At 42.8% G+C, this 27,271-nt stretch overlaps 1 protein-coding gene across 8 annotated transcripts in view; it reads right to left on the minus strand.

Annotated features, from left to right (window-relative positions):
- LOC129184780 (pleckstrin homology-like domain family B member 2) overlaps positions 1-27,271 on the minus strand; it is a 40,161-nt gene that overhangs the window by 9,333 nt on the left and 3,557 nt on the right. For 2 of the 8 annotated variants that reach the window (XM_054781075.1, XM_054781077.1), the window contains exons 1-8: positions 24,520-27,238; positions 14,405-14,487; positions 13,590-13,735; positions 13,335-13,445; positions 12,939-13,064; positions 10,218-10,349; positions 2,388-2,555; positions 846-956 (exon numbers count right to left, since the gene is read on the minus strand). In XM_054781075.1, the coding sequence (XP_054637050.1) occupies positions 846-956; positions 2,388-2,555; positions 10,218-10,349; positions 12,939-13,064; positions 13,335-13,445; positions 13,590-13,735; positions 14,405-14,487; positions 24,520-24,623 (981 nt within the window). In that variant the 5' untranslated portion in view covers positions 24,624-27,238. Of the gene's footprint in view, positions 1-845; positions 957-2,387; positions 2,556-10,217; positions 10,350-12,938; positions 13,065-13,334; positions 13,446-13,589; positions 13,736-14,404; positions 14,488-24,519; positions 27,239-27,271 lie in introns of those variants that run through there. The other 6 variants (XM_054781080.1, XM_054781082.1, XM_054781074.1 and 3 more) reach the window with 5 other exon arrangements.

Consider the following 27,271-nt stretch of genomic DNA (forward strand, 5'->3'; position numbering starts at 1 on the left):
ACATAGTAGACATGGGAAGAGTAAATAAGCCATTTAAGACGTAAATAAAACTGGGGGACCGTAGTGAGTTTTAGCTTGTTGGGGCTTATGGCCCCAACAGTAGCCCATGTTATTATGATGATGATGATGATGTTATTGCGTGAGATTATTTAAAGCTACAATACCTGCCTGTTCTGGTGACACCTAGTGGTCAATGTAGAATACTACGTTCACAATTAGAATGTTTCTTCTGCCTTCTATTTGTATTTTAGTTATTTTATCCATTTTATGCTTGAAAATACTTAATATAGGCCAAGAATACGTCCAATTTGACGTATAAACACATGACAGGCAGTCGTCCATCAGCGTGCCTGCAGGGGAATGTGGGCGTTTAGAAGGAGTGAAGGAGTCAAACGTGTTTCCTACAGCCTTACAATGGAAGCCTTGTCAAAACACAGACAGACAACTATCAGCAGCCATGTGCTAGCGCCAAAGTGCTGTCCTGTCATGTGACGCACACCACGGCTCTCCGGCTGTCTGTCCTTTTGATAAAGTGTGACTCGGCCCGTCAACGCCAGCTCATTTGCTTACCTCTCGCCACAAAGAATGCTGGACGTGTCCTGTCCTTGCTGCCGCTCGCACATCCCCGCACGCTCACAATGTTGAGAGGTGAGTCGTGGTACTTCCCCCCCCTCCTCTTCCTCCTCCTCCTCCCTTTCAGACACATTGTGCTCGCTCTCTCACCCTCCCTCCCTCCCCCCTCCCTCCCTGTCTCTCTGCTGATTGGCCTATTCCTCCCACACATCATTGCTTGAACAAGCTGCTGTCTGAGTGCTTATGAGTAACAGCGGAGAATTAGTCCTCACCGTGTGAGGAGAATGCATAAGGCCTCGCTTCTCCTTCATCAGGGCGTCCAGCTCTCGCTCCTTCTCACCTTCCATGTCCTTCAGCTGCTTCTCCAACAGCGCAACTCGCTCCTGAAGAAAGTCAATAGCAGAATTCTACTTGTAAAAAGGAAAGAGGATCTTGCTCTGTGGTTGTAATTCATTGTATGTCTTTCCATGATCCTGCAAAAAGCCTTTAAAGTTCCCTTACTACACACCAGTGACTTTACTGATGTACATTTTGCACTGTTGGATCTTAAGGAAGCTCTAAGCAGAGTTCAAAAACGCAAAAAGAAAAATGGGAGTGTAACATAAACATTTTGAGGGCATCTGTTGTCTGGAACTCATATCCATTTTTGTAAATCCATCCCCAAATGTTCTCCATTGGACTTAGATGAGGGGAACATGCAGGATGGTCCATAAGAGTAATCCAGTCATCACCACACAGACCAGCCCCCTACAACATCTGCCGTTTGATGTCCCTGCATGACCTGAGCTCCATTGTTCCATTGAAGGATCATGAAGGTGGAAAACATCTCAGGTGGGATCTCCTTGTCATGCCAGTAACGTTGGAAGCCATCAGGAGCGTCAAGGGAGAATAAAACTTTCTTCCACCTTTCAATGTTCCATGTTTGGTGCTCTCCAAACCTTGAATGAGACCAGGCCTTTGTTGTTTCTTCTCTGCCAGATGGCAACTGATGGTTATCGGACTGCACTCGGCACCAGTAACAATCTTCATTTGGGCTGAGGATGGTCCCATGTCTTGACGGACAGCCAATGGGATCCCCAGCTCATTTTTTGAGGTCCAGCACTTGACTTTTGTGTTCCATGAGCCTCAGGATGTTTTTCAAGTTCCTTCAAACTCTGTCTTACTGCTTCCAACCTCAGCAGCAATGGTGCACTGTGAAAGAGAGGCCTCGCTAATGCAGCTCAACAATCAAAGACAGAAAGCTTTTTTGCCTTTGCCATCAAGACACTAAATCACATTCAATCCACATTTTGACCAACATTTTGCCTTTTAAAGGCTGTGCTCTTCCACTTCTGATCAACAGCCTATTTCACTTGCTTCTTTTCTTTGCAATAAATGCTCTCCTTCTCTTCTCGAGAAGGTTTCATGATGTCAAGAAGGAACAACTTCCGCCTCTGACTTGCCGCTAGCTAGATGAGCCCACCCTGTGTGGAGTGTGGAGCTTTGCCAGCTAGCTATCCATCAGTCAGTGGTGGGACAGGTGTGGGAGCTGTAAGTGTGACCAGTGAGCTTTTCTTCAGTGAATAACCGTTGAAGTGTGATGTTGGAAGAGATTTGATTCAACGCGTCCACCGAGCCGCAACGGAAAGCAAGAAAGGAAAAGCAAGTCCAGTATCTGACATCTGCAGTGAGTTCTGCTGAGTCTGACCGTTATTGTGGAACACTCCCTCTCTTCAGAACTTCACAGGCAGGCCTCTACGTGGAGAATCATTTACATGACTGTCTTTACAGTATTAGATGACACAAACAAACTGTTACGCTATCGTGTCCTTTACCTGCGCTGCATTGACTGCGTGATGCTGGCAGGAGATCTCCTTCGCCAAGAACGTTGTTCTCTCTTCATTGCTCATCTCGCCTACCTCGTCCACGCCGCTCTCTCGCTCCAGAACCCGAAACTCCCAGTCCTCAAAGGCCCGAACGGCTGCCTCCATGGCCTCTTTGTCCTGTGTTAAGAACACACGCATTGCATGCACATAAATGACAAATACGACAAACGCATTTTGCTGCATCCAAAACATGTACTTGGACCAAACTCCCACAAAACCTCATTCAAGGTAGATGGCGTATTCCACACACAATGTTGCTACAAGTGAATGACGGACGTGTATATGCAGGGATCCATCAGCCACCGGTCAATATGAAAAAGCATGTGATCGGCATATGCCCATAAATGGCTTTCAACGCCCATCACCTGTGGCTCACAGCGAACGCCTCCCGCCTGCTTTCCTTTCCTTCACTCTGCGAAGGCGTGCCAAAGCCTAAACAAGCACGGCTGCCTGTCCTTTGTGAGTGTGATATCGATATCTCGCCGGGGTAGCGCGTTAAAAAGCTTGCATTTAATACGGCAACACTTGACGCGGTATGGTGAGTTTCCCAGGCTCACAAGGTGATCCTCAGTCTAACTTGGACAACATTCGCCCGTATGTGCGTCACAGTCTAAAGTCTAAAGCAAATAACCCGAAAAACTATTGAATTCATCGATGACCATCCTTCCTCAGCGGGGGACGACACCATGTTTGACGACTGCTCTCTCACTTGGAGCCCAACAAATGTGAATATTAGTCAATGATAACACAACTCAACACTTTTTAAATTCAACTTTTTATTATTAAAGGAGAAATATTATTATTATGATAGTCAAACTGTAGCACATCACATGGTACAATTCACAATGTTGCATGTCCAAAAAGGAGTAGGAAGAAGCCAAGCTTATTTAATCCTACCCCTCATCAGTTGCAATACATTTATTCACCTCTTGTTCTTCCAGGTGTACTTTGTAAGCTACATGACAATGTAGTGCAATCATAGCCAAGGTTTATACTTACTGAAAGGAAGCTACAGACTTGATAATAACTGATAAGATGGTTAACAGAATGGTAGGTTGATGATGAGTGAGTACAGATCATGTACTCTCCATAATGAAGAGTTAGTAGTGGTTAGATACACTGTAGTATTGTATGTACACAGTAGTTCAGACCTCTTCTTCTTTGTATTTTGTGAACATCAACTGCTTGTCCTTTTTCTTCAAATGGATCATTGTTGTGCATTTTTTGAGTTCAGAGTCCACAATCGCACATCCAGCTCAAGAATTGTGAGCACTGGGACCCCACAGGGGTGTGTGCTGAGTCCACTCCTCTACACGCTCTTCACCTACGATTGCGTGGCCTCCCAGAACAACACCAGCATCATTAAATTTGCGGATGACACTACAGTCATCGGACTGATCACTGGTGGTGTTGAAACATCATACAGAAGAGAGGTGGCGGACCTCATAGCTTGGTGTCGTGCTAACAATCTCCTTCTCAATACAGATAAGACTAAAGAGATGATCATCGACCCAAGAACAAGGGAAAAGGAGCCGCATAAACCCGTTTATTGATGAGCCTGAGGTAGAGAGGGTGAAAACCTTCAAGTTCCTTGGCACACACTTCAACGAGGACCTCACCTGGTCTCACAACACGCAACAAATTATGAAGAAGTCCCAAAGGAGACTGTACTTCCTGAGAAGACTGAGAAAATTTGGCATGTCCACCACAATCCTGAGTTACTTCTATAGATGCACTATCGAAAGTGTCCTTACCGCCTCCATCACTGTTTGGTACGGTAACTGTACAACACGTGATAGGAAGGCACTCCAGCGGGTGATCAAGACCTCACAGAACATTGTTGGGGCAACCCTCCCCTCACTGCAAGACATTTATAAAACTAGAGTCCTACGCAGAACACACAACCTCATCAAGGACAGTACACATCCACAACACTCATTATTCACACTCCTACCGTCAGGCAGACGCTACAGGAGTTTGAAGTCCAGGACCACAAGGCTGGCAAACGGCTTTTACCCACAGGCCATCAGGCTTCTCAACGAAGCACTCACACACGCCACACGCAACACAAGCACACACTCATAGCACTTTATTTATTTGTATTATTTATTTGTATTAATGTCTCTTCTGTTTTTGTTGCTTAATTTATTGGTATATATGTTTATGTGTTTATGTTTCTTATGTTCTTATTCTTTCTTGTGTTTTCTTTCTTTTCTTGGGAGAATGAACAGAATAAGATTTTCATTGCATGGTATAACTGCTGTTTTACCATGCACATGACAATAAAACTCTCTTGAATCTCAATCTGTTCCACAATGCTGAAATGCTGAAAGTTTTCAGTGTTGTCCGTGCATTGAAGTGTTTTAGCTTACATTTTCCCCTCAGATCATATTTCTCCTCTCGATAAGAATTGTTTTACATTTTTGAGTAGAAGGTTATTGTTTTCTTTATGCATCATTTTAGCCGTTTGAAAGTTTACTAGATCCGCAAATGTTAATAATTGTGATTTTATAAAGAGTTTGTGTGTTCTCTGTAAGCAGCATTATGGATGATCCTAAGTGACCTTTTTGTAGCAGTTAGTGAGTGAAGTGCACTTTTGTAGTTATTACCCCATAAGTCCACACAATAAGTTAGATATGGTGATATCAGTCAACAGTAGAGCGTATGTCGTGCTTTTTGGTCTAGAACTAATTTAGCTTTATTCAGTATTGAGGTGTTTTTTGACACTTTGTTGTACATTTTAATGTGAGATTTCCAGTTCATCTCCTCGTCTATTATAACCGAGTTTATCGTCAGTCATTAAAGTTGAATCTGCTTTACAGTACAGCCCTGCTTTTCGTGAGGGTTACGTTCCAGCACTGCTAGCTAATGCTGAAAAAAACGATACGCCCCTAAAAATGTCTACTTTTGACCCACGGCTCGTGCCCGTTTAGTACCCCAAACCAGCCAACATAACAGAGGGGAAAAATAATGCACAGGCCCTAAAAACAAAAACAAAAACAAAAAAGGGATCCACTCTACCGTGTTTTGACATTGTGGTATTTACTGTAGTAAAGCTATTTTTCAAGTGTTAGGAATGTTAAAAGATGGCTTTAGGATGGTACAGCCTATGTAAGGCAGTGGTGTTTAAAGTCCGGCGCGGTCCGTCTCAGACATGTCCCGCAGAAAACGATTAGTGACACACAAAAATACAAATATACACACATTAGACAAAGTTGATCTGTAGGCTCTTTTCATGTATGCTCTTTATCTGAGTTTTTAGTTTTTCTTTTTAGAAATTTAAATTAAGATGAATTACATTTACTAATAATTAACTGAAATTTTAAAAAGTGTTTGTTAAAAGTTTTATTATCTTTTGTGATATAATTTTATTTCCATGTGAATAAACAATATCGTGGTCTTCCACAGTCTTCCGTGTTTGGACACCCGTGGTTTAAGGTAAGGGTATGGCTCATTTGGACATCACGTGCAGTTTGACCCTGGAACGGATCATTGCCATCGCCAGTGGGGGAGCAGCGCCAACTGAGGTGGTTTCTAGAGTATCCGTAGTATAGTGATATTACGGTCAGCAGTGTGAATGATGAACAATGAAGGCGCTAGCTAGCGTAGGAGGTAGAATGAAATGAAGGCAGTGAGAAACAACAGATGTCATTCACTTGATGCGCTGACAGTAAAAGAGTGATGCGCTGACAGTAAAAGAGTGAGTGCAAATGAAAACATGTACAGTCTTGCCGCTTTACACTTGTGACACCTCCTTTACTGACACAATGCCACAAACCCGGTTCTGAACCCACCTTTGTAATAACAATGAAACGTTCAAACATACACACACTCGCACACAGTGGGACGACAGCTACTGTAGTTGGCAAACAGGGCGTGTTCTCTTTGCGTGTTGTCCCGTTTACAAGCGATGTGCTGTGTATGTGTGAAGGGGGCGCTGGGACAAATTAGCACATGCAGTCATGCAGCAGACCAGTTTCACTTGTTCTGCTGCCTGCAAAGTGGAGACATTGGCTAGGAAGCTAAATGACTGCAATGACACACCTGCGTGTTCCATTTCAAGCCTTTTAGACAACAGGGGAACAAAATGCACCAATTACAACCTGCCACGCTTGACAAAGATAGAAGCAGCTCAACATGTTCAAATGGGATTTTCAGATATTTCAATTAAAATTTCTGCTAAATCTGCCACAGGTCACTCATGTCACTACTTTGTTCTAGCATTTAAATCACGTGGCTTTTAATGTTTGGCATCATTCCAAAAAATTGCTTTGTAAATGATCCTGATGTACACTCCTCATGTCTTCACTGTCTGGAACTCATGTCCATTTTTGTAAACCCATCTCCAAACGTTCTCCATTGAATCTAGATGAGGAGAACATGCAAGATGGTCCAAAAGAGTGACCTTATTCCTCTTTGTGAAGTGCAGCATTGTCCTGCTGAAAAAGCCAGACATCACCACACAGACCAGGGCCTTCATTCATGAGGGATGCCCCCTGCCACAACCGCTGTTTGACACCCCTGTGCGACCTGAAGCTCCATTGTTCCATTGAAGGATCATGACGGTGGAAAACATCTCAGGTGGGATCTCCTTGTCATGCCAGTAACGTTGACAGCCATCAGGACCGTCAAGGGAGAATAGAACTTTCTTCCACCTTTCAATGTCCCATGTTTGGTGCTCTCCTGCTAATTCCAAACCTTGAAGATGTTGTTTCTTCTCTGTCAGATGGCGTCTGATGGTTATCGGACTGCACTCGGCACCAGTACCAACCCTCATTTGGCGCAAGGATGGTCCCGTGTCTTGATGGGCACCAAATTGAACAGCCTATTTCACTTTAATGCTTCTTTGCAATAAATTGCTTAATTTTTTTTTTGTCTCACTCCCATTTCTTCTTCTTGCATTTTAAAGTGCTACTGAGAACCTCCTTTGGATCCAACAGTGCAAAATGTACATTCTTGTCAATTTTCAGCTGCTCTTAAGATTTTGATGGAGTGTATTATGTTGGCCATTACTAGAAGGACCACTCTCAGCATTGCTTGTTTGTTCAGCCATCTTGGACCACACACCCAGCACGTTAGTGTCCACGATAGAACAGTATCGTGCAAGACTCGTGCGTTTGTCAAATGATTAGTGACATCTGATTAGTGCTGCTGATTAGTGACATCAGTGATCATCTTCCAGTGTTCACTATTTACAATGAACATTATAAGAAAAGACAGGTGGAGGCAAAAAAGACTTTTCAAAGACTGCGTACAGAGGACAGCATCTTTGCCTTCAGGAAAGATCTAGAAGAACAAGATTGGGAGAGGGTCTACAGTGCAAAAGATGTGGATGAAGCATATGACAACTTTCTAGGTACTTATATGGAGCTCTACCATAAGAACAAGAAAAGTCCAAGAAGCAAAAGAAAAACAAGCAGCCATGGATGACAAAAGGACTAAAAAACGCCTGTAAGAAGAAGAATACATCATACAGGACATTCATCATTCAACAAACTACAGAAGCAGAACAAAAGTATAAGACTTACAAGAATAAGTTGACAACTATCTTGAGAGTGTGTAAGAGGGATTATTAGAGTCATGTACTTGATAAGAACAAAAATAACATGAGAGCAACTTGGGGCATCTTAAATAGTATTATAAAGAACATTAAGAAAGCAGACTACCCCCACTATTTCATGGTTGGAAACTAACAGGAATGACATGAATGAAGTGGTTAAATTGTTTAATCTCAATTCCATGTTTCTCACTGTTGTAACCAATAAGGAGATCACTGACATTGTTAAACTTTTATGGCTAAAACATCAACTGATTGTCATGGAATCGAAATGGAAACAATGAAAAGGGTCATCAATGAGATTGCAGACCCGTTAACATAGATTAGTAACTTATCATTTCAGACTGGAATATTTCCAAGCAAAATGAAAACAGCCAAGGTCGTTCCAATTTTCAAAAAAGGGGACAAACACCAATTTACAAATTATCGGCCAGTTTCCTTGTTACCACAATTCTCTAAAATTGTGGAGAAGCTTTTTAATAATAGGTTGGACAAATTTATTAATAAGAATGAATTATTTGCTAGCAGTCAATATTGATACAGAGCCAACATTTCACTTCTATGGCACTGATGGAAATCACGGAGGAAATCACTACTGCTATAGACAACAGAAGATGTGCAGCAGCTGTATTCATGGATCTAACAAAAGCCTTCCATACAACTCATCACAATATCTTAATTTCAAAATTAGAAAGGTACGGAATTAGAGGATTAGTTTTGAATTGGGTTAAAAGCTGCCTAGCAAAGAGGAAACAATTTGTAAAGCTAGGAGAATACACATCTGGGAGTTTATACACCATGTGTGGAGTACCCCAGGGGTCCTTACTGGGACCAAAACTGTTTAATTTGTATATCAACGACATTTGTAAAGTAACAAAGGACTTAAAATTGGTCTTATTTGCGGATGATACCACTGCTTTTTGTTCTGGTGAAAGCACACAAGAACTCATTAAAAAGGTCAAGGATGAAATGGTTATATTAAAATCATGGTTTGACAGGAACAGATTATCCTTGAACTTAAGTAAAACTAAAATAATGCTATTTGGAAATAGCAGAAGGGAGATGTATGACCAAATACAAATTAATGGAGTGGACATTGAAAAAGTGGAAGAATATAAAATCCTCGGGGTTATAATAGATGAAAAAATGAGTTGGAAATCTCATATTAAATATATACAACAAAAGGTGGCGAGAAATATCTCTATATTGAATAAAGCAAAATATGTTCTTGACCAAAAATCACTCCACACTCTGTACTGTTCCTTAGTATTACCATATTTACTGTATTGTGTGGAGATATGGGGAAATAATTACAAAAGCAATCTTCACTCACTCACTGTACTGCAAAAAAGATGGTGAGGATCAATTATAATACCAAGTATAGACAACATACAAACCTTTATTTTTAATATAACACATATTAGTGATGATCATTCATAATGCCAAGTATAGAGAACATACAAAGCCTTTATTTTTAAAATAGCAGATATTAAAATTTGCAGAGTTAGTACACTTTCAAACCGCTAGAATAATGTATAAAGTTAATAACAACTCGTTACCCAAAAACCTCATACAGTATTTCTCAATCAGGGAGGAGAAATATAATCTTAGAGGAAAATTAAACTTTAAAAATTTATATGTGAGAACTACGCTGAAAACCCACAGCATTTCTGTATGTGGAATTAAATTATGGAACGGATTGAGTAAGGAACTCAAACAATGTACAGAGATGAGCAAATTCAAAAAAACAATACAAAGCAGTTGATGTTTGTTAAATACAAGGCAGAAGAGTCTTGATTATCACAATGATGTTTGTCAGGTTTGTTATTATTTTTGTTTGTTTTGTTTTTTTAAGGGAAAAAAAAACTTTTGTTCTTTATTCACAGTTATTTTAAATATTTATTTATTTATTATTATTTTTTATTTTTTTTGGTCTTACCGTTATCTATTATGTATTATTCTGACTATCATAGAAAACATGACATGGAATGCAGGAAGTGAACAACATGTACTGTACTAGATGTAGAATAGATCGGGGGTTGGATTAAATACTCCTTTTGGACATGTGGAACTGTGAAAAAAAAAATGATTCATGAGATGTATTCCATTGTAACCTTCATGTTCAAATAAACTAAACCAAACCAAACCAAACCAAGAATGAGAAGGTCAGACAAAGCAACCACTGTACAACAAACAGGCATGTTGTGTCAGCGTCCACTCACGTGCTGCATCTGGAGCCTCAGGCGCTCCATCTTGCTCTCTGGCTGACTTGGGATCAGCTTCTCGGATTCCTCACACTTCCTCCTCAGCTCCTCCACCCGCACCCTCTCCTCCTCCAGACGCTCTCGCTCCTGCTGGGAAACAGAACACTGAGCTGAGTGATTAACCAGTCTGACTAGAATTGTTTTTCAGGGGGAGGGGGGTTTGCAAGATGGTTATCTCCTCCACAGTGTGAACATGAATTTGTTGGCAATCCACTCATCACTGATGCAGTCTTGTGTTTACGTTAGTGAGTGCGTCATGGCTCACACTGGGACATGTGCATCACATCTACAGGAAGTGCTGATGTTTCTTCCCAAGCCTACCCCTCAGCCCTCACCTTAACCCTTGTCCCCAGGTGGTGCCCCAATTCTCCTTCAAACGAGGGGTAAGGGGTAAGTGCTAAAGGGTGTACAGACCCTTTCCAAAAAATTTGAATGTCATGGAAAAGTTGTTTAATTTCCACAATTCCATTCAAAAAGTTAAACTTTCATAGATTATAGATTCAGGGCCCACAATTTAAACGATTTCAAGTGTTTGTTTATTTTTACGTAATTTGGGCTTCCCGCTCATAAAACCCACAAAAACATGAATTCAAAAAATTAGAATACTGTGAAGAAATCACCATTTACTTCTCAGTTTTTGCAGGAAAAAAAGAAAGAAATTAGGATCACATCAAAGCCCACGGTCATCTCTTTTGTATTGTATGTACTTTATTTATCCCACAGCGGGGAAATTTACTTGTTACAGCAGCAAGACAAGTAAAGAGAACAGTGTAAAGAAAGCATAGTGTCTACAACATGGTTCAGGTGGTGCAGGTGTTGTAGAGCCTGACAGCGGTCGGTATGAAGGACCTGCGGAACCTCTCCTTCTTACACCGTGGGTGTAACAGTCTGGTGCTGAAGGAGCTGCTCAGGGAAACAACAGTGTCATGTAGCGGGTGAGAGGTGTTGTTCATGATGGATGTCAGCTTAGCCAACATCCTTCTCTCCCCCACTTCCTCCACGGAGTCCAGAGGACCGTCCAGGACAGAGCTAGCTCGCCTGATCAGTCTATTTATCCTGCTCCTGTCCCTGTCCGTGCTGCCCCCTCTCCAGCAGCCCACAGCATAGAAGATGGCTGAGGCCACCACAGAGTCATAAAAGGTCCGTAAAAGAGTCCTGCACACACCAAAGGACCTCAGTCTCCTCAGCAGGTGAAGGCGACTCTGGCCCTTCTTGTAGAGGGCGTGGGTGTTGACGGACCAGTCCAGCTTGTTGTTAAGGTGAACACCCAGGAATTTTTGCTGGTGCATCTTCTCCTGCCACATTTTGCCCTTCCTCTAGACTTTCCATTGATATGCTTGGACACAGCACTCTGTGAACAACCAGCCTCCTTAGCTCTAAACTTTTGTGGCTTACCCATCCTATGGAGGGTATCAATGATGGTCTTCTGGCCAGTTGTCATGTCTGCAGTCTTCCCCATATTGAACTGAAATGAGACAACTGAACCAAACTGAAGCAATTTAATGACACCTGGGGAAGCCTGAGCAGGTGATCTGAGTTTAGTAGATGATTCGTGTGTGACACTCAGTTTAAAACTTTCATGCCCTGCAAAATTTGGGCTGATTTCTTCACAGTATTCAAATTTTTTGAATTCCTGTTTTCGTGGGTTTAATGAGCTGGAAGCCAAAATTATGTAAAAATAAACAAATAAAATAATTAAAATCGTTTAAATTATGGGCCCTGAATCTATAATCTATGAAACTTAACTTTTTGAATGGAATTATGGAAATTAAACAACTTTTCCATGACATTCTAATTTTTTGGAAAGGGTCTGTACTGCCCTGGAAACCAAGTGTGGCAGGTCCTTCGACGTTGCCGTTTACTGTATGTCACCACTCATGTAACGACCTAGTGAAGTCGTAGTGAAGTCTGTTGGCTGCGAGTTATAGGAGATATGTTCAGCAGACAGTATGGATGGCCAGCAAGTCAGCTAAATACTGTAAAAGATGTGAACCACAATGCCATATGTCCGAGTTTATTCAACTTTTGGAAGTCAACATCCCATCTATTTTTTACCATCACTCTACTGTATATTTGTTATCAGCACACTCTTACTATACTACTATTACTATTACTATATGATGGTATTTCCAATGATTTCATAGCTGTAGCCCATCCATGAGGCATGTGTGTCATTCCTGCAGTGAAGTCGGCCCTCTGCAACACCACACATCACTCCAGGACCATCCAAAAGCTACAATCCCAGTATGGAAAAGACAAATGCAACAAAATACCATTCTGTAATATCTTACAAAACAATGTAAGGCAGGAAATCAATGACAGGAGGAGAGCGAAGCCAAAACAGGGAGGTCTTTAAACTTGAAATGATGCCTGAGAAGGTTTACGCATTTGTTGATGAAGTTTGTGATATTGTTATCTCCATTTCATTTCCTATTTGTATCCATGTTGTTACAGTGCTGCTTGCAAGCTGTTATTTATTAGTACATGGCACAGTTTGTAAAAATTTATTCAAAAAGGCTGACTTTATGCTAGGAAACATTTGGTTCATGTGACAGCCAGCAAGCGGTGAAGAGTGATGATGAAGTAAGAATCAAGTGGCCTTGGTGCATCTTCCCCTTGGCCCCAAGTTTTAAGGGCTAAGGGGATGGCCTAAGGGGTAGAAGTGGGATTGAGCCTTACTCTCTGCCCGTCTACAAGTCTCAGCCGGGCTGTTTGTTGCAGTTCTTGCAGCTTCTGCTTGTGTTTGAGGAGCTGTGTCTTCTCTGTCTGTAGCTCCCCTTGCAGCAGGGCGATCTCCAGCTGCAGCTGAGAGCAGACGTGGTCATCCGTGAACAAGAATACTGCACAACAGAACCAATGTTGTAATAGACAGAAGGAGCATTAGCACGCATGGCTTTCACAGTAGCCATGCTAACATCTTAAAGCGCATGCAGAGGTAGATAAAGCTGTTGGCCGGTGACCACGATACTCATGAAATTTGAAATGCAGCGACTGCCATCTAGTGGTGTTGAGTATAAAAAAAACCCATCAGAGCCACAGCTGTTAATGCCATTTTTTTGTTTTTTCTTTTCTCACTTCAATCTTCAGTTCTTCCTTCTGCTGGTCAAGCTCTGCTATTCTCTGCTGAAGCTTGGAGGGCAACGGCAGGAGCCTGATTGAGTCCACATTTGTCTCCTTCACGCAGGACTGATGGAGAACACACACAACCATCATCACGGAACGAGTAAGACGGGAGTCAGACACCAGCTTGCTCTCACTGCCACCATTGGAGGGAATGGCATGAGAGAAAATCAAGAATTACAGCTCGTCGTGTGTCTTCATATCACTCACCCTCTCGCTCTCTGTGCCGCTGCACTCAGTGTCTGACTCCGCCCCCGAGGAGGCGGGACTACCGGCCACGCGGGTGATCCACGGCGGCTGCCAGCCCTCATGAGGCCGCTGCCTGCTGGGACTCTCCATACTACTTTGGGGCATTTCTACAACAACACAACAAGCAAATTCAAGCACTTTTCAGGCTTTGTCACCTGCATTTACATGTAATACGTATACAACAACCCAATTATTGTTTTACTTTGTCACCTGCATTTACATATAATACATACACATCAACCCAATTATTGTTTTACTTTGTCACCTGCATTTACATATAATACATACACATCAACCCAATTATTGTTTTACTTTGTCACCTGCATTTACATATAATACATACACATCAACCCAAGTATTGTTTTACTTTGTCACCTGCATTTACATATAATACATACACATCAACCAATTATTGTTACTTTGTCACCTGCATTTACATATAATACATACACATCAACCCAATTATTGTTACTTTGTCACTGTAAAAGACATGATATTGTTCATAGACCATGGCTTTACATTACACATTGAGTGTTAAGAACATTTTTCCAATAATACCGGCCGACTGATATGATCGGTCAAAAATGTATCAGTTTTTTTGCCAACAATGATATCGATGCGCGAGTGATGACACGCTCCATGCAGCAACAAGCTTGCTAGATCAGTATGTCCACATTGTGGTTTGTGAATGGATGTGAAGGAAGGAAGGAAGGGAGCGAGGGAGAGAGAGAGAGAGGAGAGAGAGAGAGACAGAGACAGGGGCAGTGTTCCCTCACTCTGTTTGTTTTCCTGGTCTCTCTGTGCCACGCAGGCTGGATGACAGGAGGGTTCACTCTGCATGTGTCTGTGCACGTTGGCTCTATCGTGGAATGAACGAAGAGAGTGATTCAACCTATTTGTCCCAGTACATGGAGCCGGGGCTACTAGTGAGTGGATACACAGACAACACTAGCAGTTAGCAAGCAAATGAAAATATGAATGAAGGCACAAAAGCCGTGGATTCTAAACCGAATGCCACAGCCCCGGTGCAGAGGTGCAGCAGAGCCTTCGTCCCAGCAGTCAATGCTTACTGAGGTGATTGATCGGCAAAGTATATATATAACAAAACATTGTAAAAGATGCAACCTTGCAATACGGTTGAAAAGCCAACCTTTGGGGAAATGTTAGATATGTTGGAAATGCCTGGGAGAACGTACACATGCAAAAGTCACAAACAGCAATTCCTCAACTGTATAACAGTGAAAGAAGACATCAGAAACATTGCATTTTCCTCCACCACCACAGATATGTGGTCCAGCTCAAATATGACACCCGACTACATGACTGCATGTGTGTGTGACTTTTATTGGAGTGTTTTCTTTATTATGAGAGACAGGGTCTATTTTTTTATTGTTTTGGGTTATGATTGTGATTTTTTATTGAAGTGCGATTTTCGCTAAGAGAGTCCATTTTATTTTCATTGAGCCTTTTTTGTATTTTTTTTGTTTATTTAATTTATAGTGTTTATTTTTAAAAACTCTTCACATTCCAATTACAATTTAAATAGGCTTGAGAAATGGAAGTTTATTGCTTTTGATACCATGTACCCATTATTTTGCCATATAATTAATGAAAAAGGTTGTCAATAATATCGATTATCTACAATAACTTGTTGCACATTTGTTATCGTGACAGGCTTGGCATCATGTGTTCACTCATTACATAAGATGTCACCTGACATTACTTTGAGGTTTGCCAGTATCGGTATGGGTATATCTGTCAGAAAGTCAGTATCTCGCATCTCTGGACCTAATAAGTAAACGTTTACATCAGAAAGGTATGGCTAGCAAGATACTCCATACTTTTTCTTATTTCACTGTGCAAATGCGGTATAACAACATGGCCTTTAAAGTGCATTGCGCCACATCAAAGTGCTGGGACGACTCACCTAAAAAGACCTACAACAACGTGTTGTGGTGTCTTTACATGAAAGCATACATATGTGTATACATATGTGCACAACCTGTGGGAAAAGTTATTTTCACTCCCACCGTGCCCTCCACCGCCATCACCCAGGCCTTTCAGGCACTGAGATAAATATCATATATATAAACATAGGAGGGGACGTACTGTAGAAAGTCGAAAGAGGGCAGCATTACATTACACCAGGTGTGGGCAAACTATGGCCCGGGGGCCACATCCGGCCCCTCAAGCGTTCGAATGCAGCCCGCCAGTTGCTTCCAATGTAATTCAATCAAGATTCAAGCTGGCAACGTGACTTGCTAGTAGTCAGAGTCCATCTGAGACAACCTTTTGTATGTATGTATGTACTTTATTTATCCCACAGCGGGGAAATTTACTTGTTACAGCAGCAAGACAAGTAAAGAGAACAGTGTAAAGAAAGCATAGTGTCTACAACATGGTTCAGGTGGTGCAGGTGTTGTAGAGCCTGACAGCGGTCGGTATGAAGGACCTGCGGAACCTCTCCTTCTTACACCGTGGGTGTAACAGTCTGGTGCTGAAGGAGCTCCTCAGGGAAACAACAGTGTCATGTAGCGGGTGAGAGGTGTTGTTCATGATGGATGTCAGCTTAGCCAACAACCTTCTCTCCCCCACTTCCTCCACGGAGTCCAGAGGACCGTCCAGGACAGAGCTAGCTCGCCTGATCAGTCTATTTAGCCTGCTCCTGTCCCTGTCCGTGCTGCCCCCTCTCCAGCAGCCCACAGCATAGAAGATGGCTGAGGCCACCACAGAGTCATAAAAGGTCCGTAAAAGAGTCCTGCACACACCAAAGGACCTCAGTCTCCTCAGCAGGTGAAGGCGACTCTGGCCCTTCTTGTAGAGGGCGTGGGTGTTGACGGACCAGTCCAGCTTGTTGTTAAGGTGAACACCCAGGAATTTGTAGCTGTCTACCAACTCTATGTCCGCTCCCTGGATGTTCACCGGTGTAAAGTGAGATGTTTTCCTCTTTTGATGGTTTAAGTAGCTTTTCACATGCAGCGATCCAGACAACCACCTCACCCACGGTGCCAAACAAACAAGTAAAAAATACTTGTCACACAACTTAACCTACCCACTGCACTGTCTGGGAAGTAAAAAAGGACAGACATTCACATACGGTACTCTTTGATAGTTTCTGTTTTAGCGTTCATACAGTAGTTCATATTGTATATCACACCCTTTATTCATGCACATTCTGGGTGTCTTATTCAGTATAAAAAACCTGTAAAATTAAATTTTGTTATTTGATATGATCTGATATTTAAAGTGCTCCTGAAAAAAGGGACACAAGCACATACATATATAAGACTGTATGACACTATAATTCCAGGTGGACTGTTATAATTTTAACTGTAAAATATAGTGCATGTATCATAGTCCCCCCCGGCCAATTTTGTTAACTCAATGCGGCCCGCGAGTCAAAAAGTTTGCCCACCCATGCATGACACCCATGCAGAAACTTTCCAAAAGGCATCAGAGAACATAAACATTTCTCAGCGGGTTGGTATTTTTATTACAGCTCTTCATCGTCTTCACCCTCAAACCACACAAACCAGTTTGGCCAGAAATCCCAGCTGTGCAATTCCGCATTCAACCATCCCTGCAATCACTGCAGACTATGACTTCTAAATCAGTCATGTGTTGTTGGAAATGGGATGTAGTAGACCTAAAATGTTGCCATTGAAAATATTAGGCACACCTGCACACTCCAATATTGTCAAAATATACGAATGCTCAGCACCAACAACCCCACACTGACGCCTCTTTCTAATTGCACTGTCAAACAAACAAACAAACTCAAGCATTTTGTTATCTGACCTCTAGAGCAAAAGTCCACTCGGATACACGATCACCACTCAAGTCGACGGGAGTCAGAAAGAATAAAGTCCACACTTTAACATTCCGTGTTCTGTCAAAAAACACAACACGAACACAACAGAGAAAGGATTGACTGTCTGGAACTCATGTCCATTTTTGTAAATCCATCCCCAAATGTTCTCCATTGGATTTAGATGAGGGGAACACGCAGGATGGTCCACAAGAGCAGGGCGTTCAGTCTTGTGAGGGATGCCCCCTGCCACATCTGCCATTTGACGCCCCTGCGCGACCTGAAGCGCTATTGTTCCATTGAAGCATCATGAAGGTGGAAAATATCTCAGGTGGGATCTCCTTGTCATGCCATTAATGTTGGAAGCCATCTGGACCGTCAAGGGAGAATAAAGCTTTCTTCCACCTTTCAACACCTGACTGCATGGGTTATAGACTACCTCAACAACAGACCACAGTATGTGAGGCTCCGTCACTGTGTGTCTGACATGGTACTCTGCAGCACAGGTGCCCCTCAGGGTACGGTGCTCTCCCCTTTCCTCTTCACCCTCTACACCTCGGACTTCACACACAACTCCACACAGTGTCACATCCAGAAGTTCTCCGACAACACAGCCATCGTTGGTTGTGTTTCAGAGGGGAATGATCTGGAATACAGGATGGTCATCAGGGACTTTGTCAGCTGGAGTGAGCTTAACCAGCTACAACTCAACACCAGCAAGACAAAGGAGATGATCATTAACTTCCAGAGGAAAACATCCCATTTCACACCGGTGAACATCCAGGGAGCGGACATAGAGTTGGTAGACAGCTACAAATTCCTGGGTGTTCACCTTAACAACAAACTGGACTGGTCCGTCAACACCCACACCCTCTACAAGAAGGGACAGAGTCGCCTCCACCTGCTGAGGAGACTGAGGTCCTTTGGTGTGTGCAGGACTCTTTTACGGACCTTTTATGACTCTGTGGTGGCCTCAGCCATCTTCTATGCTGTGGGCTGCTGGAGAGGGGGCAGCACGGACAGGGACAGGAGCAGGATCAATAGACTGATTAGGAGAGCCAGCTCTGTCCTGGACGGTCCTCTGGACTCCGTGGAGGAAGTGAGGGAGAGAAGGATGTTGGCTAAGCTGACATCCATCATGGACAACACCTCTCACCTGCTACATTACACTGTGGGTTCCCTTAGCAGCTCCTTCAGCAGCAGACTGTTACACCCACGGTGTAAAAAGGAGAGGTTCCGCAAGTCCTTCATACCGACCGCTGTCAGGCTCTACAACACCTGCACCACTTGAACCATGTGTCACTATGTATTCTTTACTTGCGTATCTTGCTTGCTGCTGTAACAAGTGAATTTCCCTGCTGTGGGATAAATAAAGTACAATACAATACAATGTCCCATGTTTGGTGCTCTCCTGCTAATTCCAAACCTTGAAGGAGACCAACCTTGAAGGAGACCAGGCCTTTGAAGATGTTGTTTCTTCTCTGCCAGATGGCGTCTGATGGTTATTGGACTGCACTCGGCACCAGTAACAACCTTCATTTGGGCTGAGGATGGTCCCATGTCTTGGCGGACAGCCAATGGGATCCCCCGGCTCATTTTTTGGGGTCCACCACTTGACCTTTTTGTTCCATGAGCCTCAGGATGTTTTTCAGAAGTTTCTTCAAACTCTCTGTCTTCCTACGTCCAACCTCAGCAGCAATGCTGCGCTGCAAGAGCGAAGCCTCGCTAATGCAGCTTAACAATCACAGACAGAAATCTTTTTTGCCTTTGCCATCAAGACGACACTAAATCACATTCAATCCACATTTTGACCAATATTTTGCTTTTAAAGGCTGTGCTCTTCCACTTCTGATCAACAGTCTATTTCACTTGAAAGCTTCTTGTTTGTCTCACTCCCATTTCTTCTTTTTGCATTTCCAAGCTCCACTTAGAACCTCCTTAAGATTTAGACTTGATTGTATGGGTCGGTGGAGCAACGCATTGATTGAGGCGCTGCAATAACGTCAGCCTCCGTCTGGGCTCTGGGCTCCTCTGGTCCCTCTGGTGGACAGGGGCAGCATTGCCATTCCATCCATCCATTTTCTATGCTGCTTGTCCTCTAATGAAATGCTTCGTTCAAACAAAATGTATTACGAGAAAAATTTAAAATATTTCTTACCCATGTTAAACTTGATTGGTACATGTTTGTATATTTATTGGGTATACCTTTTCAGTGTTAAGTTGCTGTGTAATGAGTTTAGTGTTTGACAGTGAGAGTCAGACTGTTATATTCTGTAATGACCTCCTGCAATTTCCAATGGGTTGATAAGCTTGTTATGAGTTTTCTCATAGCTCCTGATTGGCTCCTGTCAAATAAAAAGCTGCTTGGTCCTACTGGACTCGAGCACGCCACAATATGCCATTTTATGACGCGGACAGGTGCGGCGTATATACTGTATGCACAAATCTGTTTTTTCCTCTAAATTTTGTGGCCGTGGCTTATACACTGGTGCGGCTTACACATCGGAATTTACGGTAATCAAAAGCATTTCATACGTGTCGAAGGCTTTCAGTTACGTCACATGAAGTTTATGTAAAGAGTCAATATGTGCAGCGTTGACCCTTCTTTTTCAATTCACCGTGGCATGCTGTCAATGCACTCCAGGGCCACATCCTGACGTGTCAATGCTTCAATGAGGAGTGTCCATCCTCATGAGGATTGACCACAACTCCTCAAAGGGATTAAGTTTGGGGAGCTGAAAAGCACATGAATGATTTCAGGATGCTTTACTGTTGGCATGACACAGACCTGATGGCTGTCTGGATGTCCCAAACCATCAAAAAAAGGATTCATAAAAGAAAATGGTTTTACCCAAGTCTTCAAGGGTCCATACTTTTATCTTTTGCAGAATACCAGTCTGTCCCTGATGTTTTTCCTGAGCAGAGTGGCTTTTTTGCTGCCCTTCTTGAGGCCATTTTCACTCACTTACCATGCAGATGCACACATGCCTGCCCGCTACCATTCCTGAGCAAGGGCTGCACTGTTGGTGCCCCGCTGCTATAACAACTTTCCGAGACAGTCCAAACACTTGCTGGACTTTCTTGGGCAACCTGAAGTCTTCTTCACAACAGCTGAACCTCTCCTTGAAGTTCTTAATGATCTGATGAATGGTTGGTTTCGGTGCCATCCTACTACCAGCAATATCCTTGCCTGTTTTGTGCTCAGCAATGATGACTGCACACGTTTCCTTGCTGGTTACCATGGATGGTTAACAGAGGAAAAAAAAAAAGATTTCAAACACCACCCTCCTTTATGAAGCGTCCAGGATGACAGAGTCATGTCCTGTCTTTGTCCTTGTCAACAACTTCACCTACACAGTATGTTCATGAGAATGACACTCACTAACATGATGTCAGCTGCTCCTTTTGTGGCAGGGCTGAAATGCAGTGGAAATGTTTTTTGGGATTGAGTTTATTTTCTTGGCCAATAGGGACTTTGCAATTCATCGCCATTCATCTTATCTTATTAAAGAATAAGCAAAGCACGATGACATCAAACAGACCAAAGCAGGACTCCCAACATCCCAATGAGAGAACACCACTTTTAGTCCTGCTATGATTTCCTAGCATCACAAGTTAAATATACTGTACAGTTACAGCTTGTGGCTTCAAACAGGCCTTTTTCTTCCACAGCGTGGAAGGGAACACAAACAGCTGGCAATAGCTATCAGTGTGTGTAAAGATAGCATCCTGCCAAGCCTGAAGCCCTTTCCACACTACCTGGAACACACTTGGAAGCCGACACAGATTGTTCTGGCTCAGGAGATAGGATCTGGATCTTCTTTTACACAAAAGCCCTGGTGCGTCTGAGCAATGGGAGCTGTGGGAGGAGAGAGTGTACGGCTGTCCCGCCTCTGACATCACCTTTATTGCTGAGAAACTGCCTGGTCAGCTTTGATTATTTCCCCTGCTCATGCAAAGTCCAGTCAGGATTCAGCCAGGAGGCATTCACAAGCTACAACCTACCGAATGCACATGTCACTCATTTGGGTGTTAAGAAAGGAAAAATCGACACAACAAGGAAGTTGAGGGTTGCCAGCCCCTGAATTGGACAAAAGCTCACTAACTTCTGGCTAATTGGTGGCTAAGTCCCACCCCTGCAAAGATGTTTTTCCAACCAATGGTCAAATGTGACTGAAAGGTATGCACCAAATGGCATGGTGATTCATCTAAACACCCTAAAGCAGGGGTGTCCAAAGTACAGCCCGGGGGCCATTTGCGGCCCGCAGCTGTGAGTTTATCGGCCCGCTGCAGTCTAAAAATGTAATTTAACAAGGAAACTTAAAAAAAAAAAAGAAAGAAAAAAAAACACAGCATGAACGGAAAAATCTATCAAAAGTCAAAATATTAAAGAGAAGAGTTTTAATCTAGCAAGGAAAAAAAGTTGATTAGTCCTTGCCCAGATGGATAGATGGCACCGTTTCATAAAATATACCTATATAACTACTGGGGCGTGCCTTTAGCGTCCTCAGTCACGTCCACCTTTTCTCTATTGTATATAAGAGGCTCCCAGTCAGTCGAGGGGAGCGCTCATAAAAGTCACACAGCAACACTTACAGATTTTGGAACTCGGTGCACACAAAAGGCGCGCCGCATTATATCATATCATATCATATTACCCTTGTTTTGGTTACACAATTAGATAAGATGCAGAAATGAGTCCTCTTATTTTGAAAGGCAGTAGTGTGTTGTGTGCGTTGAGAAAATATGACGAGTCGGGTGCAAGAATAAATGTGCCTCAGAGCCTGCACATCGTCAGCGGGCATTGTAGAACGCTGGCTTACATTAAAGCAGTACGATGTAAACACACACACACGTATACGTACACGCACATGCACACACGCTCTGCTAAACTAAGCTAATCCCGCTAGCTTCCATTCACGCTCCCAAAGAGGACTTCCCAAGAGTTGGCGTTTGTGATGAGATCCCGCCACGATGGAATGCTTCCCCACAAGGACATCATTCCATCCACACTATTTCACTTTCTGCGAGGTTAACAGTAAATGACTCTCGTGTCGGAAGACATGAGCTTTGCAGGTTTTTTTGCCAGCTTACGCAGGTGTTTTAGGCGGTAGCTCGAGAGGGGGTGTGCTCGTGTTTGGGAAGAGATTTCGCCACGATTGAGTCCTACACAAACGATGGCAGCGTTTCATTCTTATGATGCCATTTCTAACAGTAGATTCCCTTTTCGTTGGACAGTTTCGCCATTCCGCTCACGTGGGAATCATCGGGCCCCACTAAAGATACGCTTGGTGTTTTTGTAGAGTGCATGTTGAGCTGTGTGAGAAATTACACGTCTTACGGATGTCAAACTTTATTTGCCAGACAAACCATAGCACAGTAGGGGTGCATGTTTTCACACATGACAAGGATGTTCCGATCCGACATCGATATTGGATATCGGGCCCATATCAGCAAAAAAAGCGGTGGGCCCTGTCGGTGGTGGGTAATGTCGGTAATGTCAACTTTGCTTAAATATGTTACACATTGTTTGCAATTATGTTCTACATTGTTCCATTTTTTAAAGCCAACAGTAAATCAGCAAAAATGACATTGATAGTCAATGGCGCCAGCCATGACGAGCTTGCTCTCAGCTCAGCCTCATTTCTGGAAGTGACGTCACGGGGTTGAACCCTCTCAGCTAAAGCAGAGGAAACAAACGCTTGTGTAGGTAGATGGTGGACTTGGTTCAGTAGATTTTTCACCCAAATAGTAATCAGCCAAAATGTTGTGTTGCTGCTGGTTGTTCATCGTATAAGAGTCATACTGTAAGTTTCTTTTCTTTTCCAAAAGATGGAGGTTTAAGACAACAACGGATGAAGCAAGTGCAGAGAAGGAGACAGATGGATGCCGACCTCAAGTTTTGTTCTTTGCAGTGATTATATCACTGAGGACTGCTATGAAGGAACACCTTAACAAGAAGTATTTGGCTTGAAAGTACGCTATAAACGCATTTTCAAAAAGGATGCTATTCCATCGGTACACAAGGCAATGAAGAACAACCACTACGTCAAAGTTGCCACAAGAGAGTCATGTCTTGTTTACACAATGTCTTCGAAACAGTATTCCATGAAAGCGACAATAATGAAAGCACGTAACGGGACACACCTGTCCCGCCTATGAAAACACCTCCACAAAGCTCCAACAAGGTTTAGTGCTTTTCCATCCATGCTGTGAGCGTGTAGTGACAGGTATGTTCATGGTAACATGTCATACTTGTAGTATTTTGGGAACTTTGATTTCACATACTGTAGCAACATAGAAAGGAACTCTACACCTAGCATCAAAACCAAACACAGCTCCAATGTGTAGTGTTACCTTTGGCTAGTGTGTGGTGCAGCTAGTCGCTAGCCGCTGTAGCTAGTGTGTAAAAGAAATCTATATTCTAAGGACCTATGACGTCCGCGTTAAAGGAATGGCGAAAAGTGCCAACGAAAAGGGAGTCTCCCGTTAAATGTCATCATGTGAATGAAATGCTGCCATCGTGAGAAGAAGGAACGTTTGTGTGGGGAAATATTTCCACAGCAGACCGCTCGACCGTGGCGATCTCCTCACCGCACAAGTGTGTTTACGCCGTGTTGCGTTTTACCATGCCCGCCGACTCGTGCAAGTTCGTTGAATATCCACGATATCAACTGGAGCTCCATATTTTTCCACAAAGTGAGTTTTGACAAAATCAGCGCCAGATATGCATGTGAAGTTGTTTTATTCAAATAAAGAAATACTTCACATGAGGATGCTTTTGGTCGTTTGAAAGCTTCATGCAAGATGCTCATTCAAAAAATAGCCTCTAAAATAAAGTAGGCCATTCTCTGAAATAAATCTAGAAAAAGTCAAATACAATCTTTTTTTATAACAAGCCTTTAGCTATGCTCAAATCCTCAGTTAATAAGAAAAGAACAAAATATGAAGGCGTGTCTGGTCTGAGAGGACATTTTAAAATGTCAGCAACTCAAAAATAGTTGAAATTGAACAGTAGTATTTTTTAGCTAACCATTGTTAGAAGACACAAGCATGTCTTTATATTGTGGCAGGAACACCAACCTGTAAAGTGCATCAGGCTTAGCAAGTGTCTGTCTGACGTCCTTGTACATTTGTGGTAGAGCTTGTCGTGCTAGATCATTGTGTCCAGGAAGCTCGCTGGACATGACAAGTCCATCGTCTTCAGCGGGTTCTTAACACTTGAAGCACCGGCCTCAACCTTCCCACCTGAGAAATACCAGAGAGGGCCAAAATGGTCCTGTGGAATTTGGATTAACAAGTTGATAGTCCTCACCAGTCAGTTTTGTAATGTAAATGCAGTCGTTACCTGTGCATCAATGTGGAATGTGAATGTGGAATGTGAATGTGGCTCAAACTGAGGGGGAAGGTGTGGCAACTGTGGAATGCTTTCAAAGACTTGTGTTTCAGTTCAAGACAAAGTAAAATTTTCAGAAGAGAAAGCTTTGTTGGAAAGTAAAGTCCCTTTTTGCATGAGAATTGGGAGAGTTTGCACATTTTATTAGTGTGTGTTGTTCTACAATTTTACTGTTTGAAAAATAAAATATTTCTAAGCTTTTTGAAATTTCTTTGTGTAAATTTGTCATTATTTTAGCCCTTTGCATTTTTTGTATTTCTTTTTTTGTAATTTTGCAGTAAGAGGTTGACGTGTTTTTCATTTCTTCCTGTCATTTATTTATGATGCACAGGATTCAAACAAGAGTTATCAGCTTTGAAATCACAACAATGAAATATAGAAAACACGCAAATGCACCATATACTGCAAATACAGCCTCTGTCCTCTATACTGCACAGTCATGGCACTTCCAAACCACCTCCTTCCTGCACCTGCCACAAGTGTATTTGTAACAGTCAGCGCAGCGCATACTGATGACTGCTGTTGCACTCCCTCTTGACTTGGCACTTGGCACGCTTCCCAGGTTCTGGTGTGGCATGTTGTTGCAGAAGACGGGTCTCCACGCTGGCCTTCTGGGCTCCAACATGGGAGTGCGCCAAATCACTTGCTAGCTCCACCAGGAAGTCGACCCGTCTCTCCTTCACGCCCTAACCCTAACCGTAACCCTAACCCTAACGCACAGTGTATTCCCGCACCATCTTGTCCATCACATCGACTCCACATTTCATGGCATTGTAGTCTGTCACTGTATTTGGCTTCTTCTTGCCAGTATCGCCAGTCTCCATAATGCTATGCATGCTGCTAAGGATGCACACAATCTTCTTCCGCTTTGGGGCATACACAGTCAGTGCTGCACCAGATGTAGAAAACACCTCAGTGCTGTATTGCTGACGGTCCAAAGTCTGCTTGGCTGATTCAGGCATCTCCCGGCGAACTTTAATTATTGTGCCGAGGAGGGTGGTCATCCGTCGGAGTTGTTTGTTACGTATGTGCTGCTTGTAGAAAATATAACACTGAATCAGTATCAAATGTAAAACTGAAGTAAGAGGTTATACACATGTTTTTCATTTCTTCCTGTCATTTATTTATGATGCACAGGATTCAAAGAAGAGTTATCAGCTTTGAAATCAGAACTATGAAATATAGAACACGCAAATGCACCATATACTGCAAATACAGCCTCTGTCCTCTAATTTTATTTTGTCTTGAACTGAAACACAAGTCCTTGAAAGTACATTCCGCCACATTCCACAGGTAACGACTGCATTTATATATGAAAACTGGGCCATTTTGGCCCCTCTCTGGTATTTCATTCAGCCTAATGTTTTGATGCACTGGTAACGACTGCATTTACATATGAAAACTGGGCCATTTTGGCTCCTCACTGATATTTCTAGGGCTGGAGTCCAAATTGGCCCCTTCTTGGTACTCCTAGTGTTGCCGTTTTTTCCACTGTTGCAACGGGGACCATATCTTAGCAATGTGATGGGACACCTCTTCATGATAGCACAGCACTCTGCTTTTCCTTTCATGAGGAACACAACAGGAAAAAGAAGCAGTGAGCTTTGAGTTGTGGCAGGAGTTGACTTCACACACTCCTCGTATTGGAGTTTGCAAGGTGATGAAAAATACTTTTATGCTCTGAATTCAAAACACCTCAAATTGCTGAGCCACCGCTTATTCCTTGCTGACTAATTCTTCCACCGCAGACGATGTCCATGTCGCGTCCTACATTTTCGTCAAGGACTGAGCCGCCGGGCTTCTGCTCCACCCCTCCTCCTGCGTGCAAGGAGGGGGCGGGTATATATCGTTATATCGCCCAGCCCTAGACCACAGGCACATTTATTCTTGCTCTCCGCTCGTCTTTACGTCAAGAGATATTCTCAACTCACACAAACACACTTCCGGCCTTCAAAATAAGAGCACTGTGTACCATGTACTGTCTAATTGTGCAAACAAAGTAAGATAGATAGTAAAATAGATGACATGAAGAAGACAAATGACTAGCGTGAGACCATCCCATTAGAAAAGTTAGTCAAGTTAACCCTTTCTGAAATACTGGGCATGTTTGTTCAATGACGTATTGCATCAGTATGTTCATTAACGCTGGTAAAATAAGTGTAAAAGGCAAAAAACAGGAAAAAATTTAATAGAAAAAAATAAAACGGCTTTTGAAGGGCCTGACCATAATTATGAATATTCGTACTGCTAAAAACAATGGAAGCTACTTGGCTTCAGCTTCTGTCTGTTTGGTAGGGATGAGGACCAAAACTCCAGTACAATGGTACCGCCATGGACGTAAACGAGAAACAAAGTACAGTGGCTTGAAAAAGTATTCATACCCCTTGAACTTTCCCACATTTTGTCACGTTCCGACTACAAACATAAATATATTTTATT

Source organism: Dunckerocampus dactyliophorus, chromosome 7, assembly GCF_027744805.1.
Source record: "Dunckerocampus dactyliophorus isolate RoL2022-P2 chromosome 7, RoL_Ddac_1.1, whole genome shotgun sequence".
Lineage (NCBI taxonomy): Eukaryota > Metazoa > Chordata > Actinopteri > Syngnathiformes > Syngnathidae > Dunckerocampus > Dunckerocampus dactyliophorus.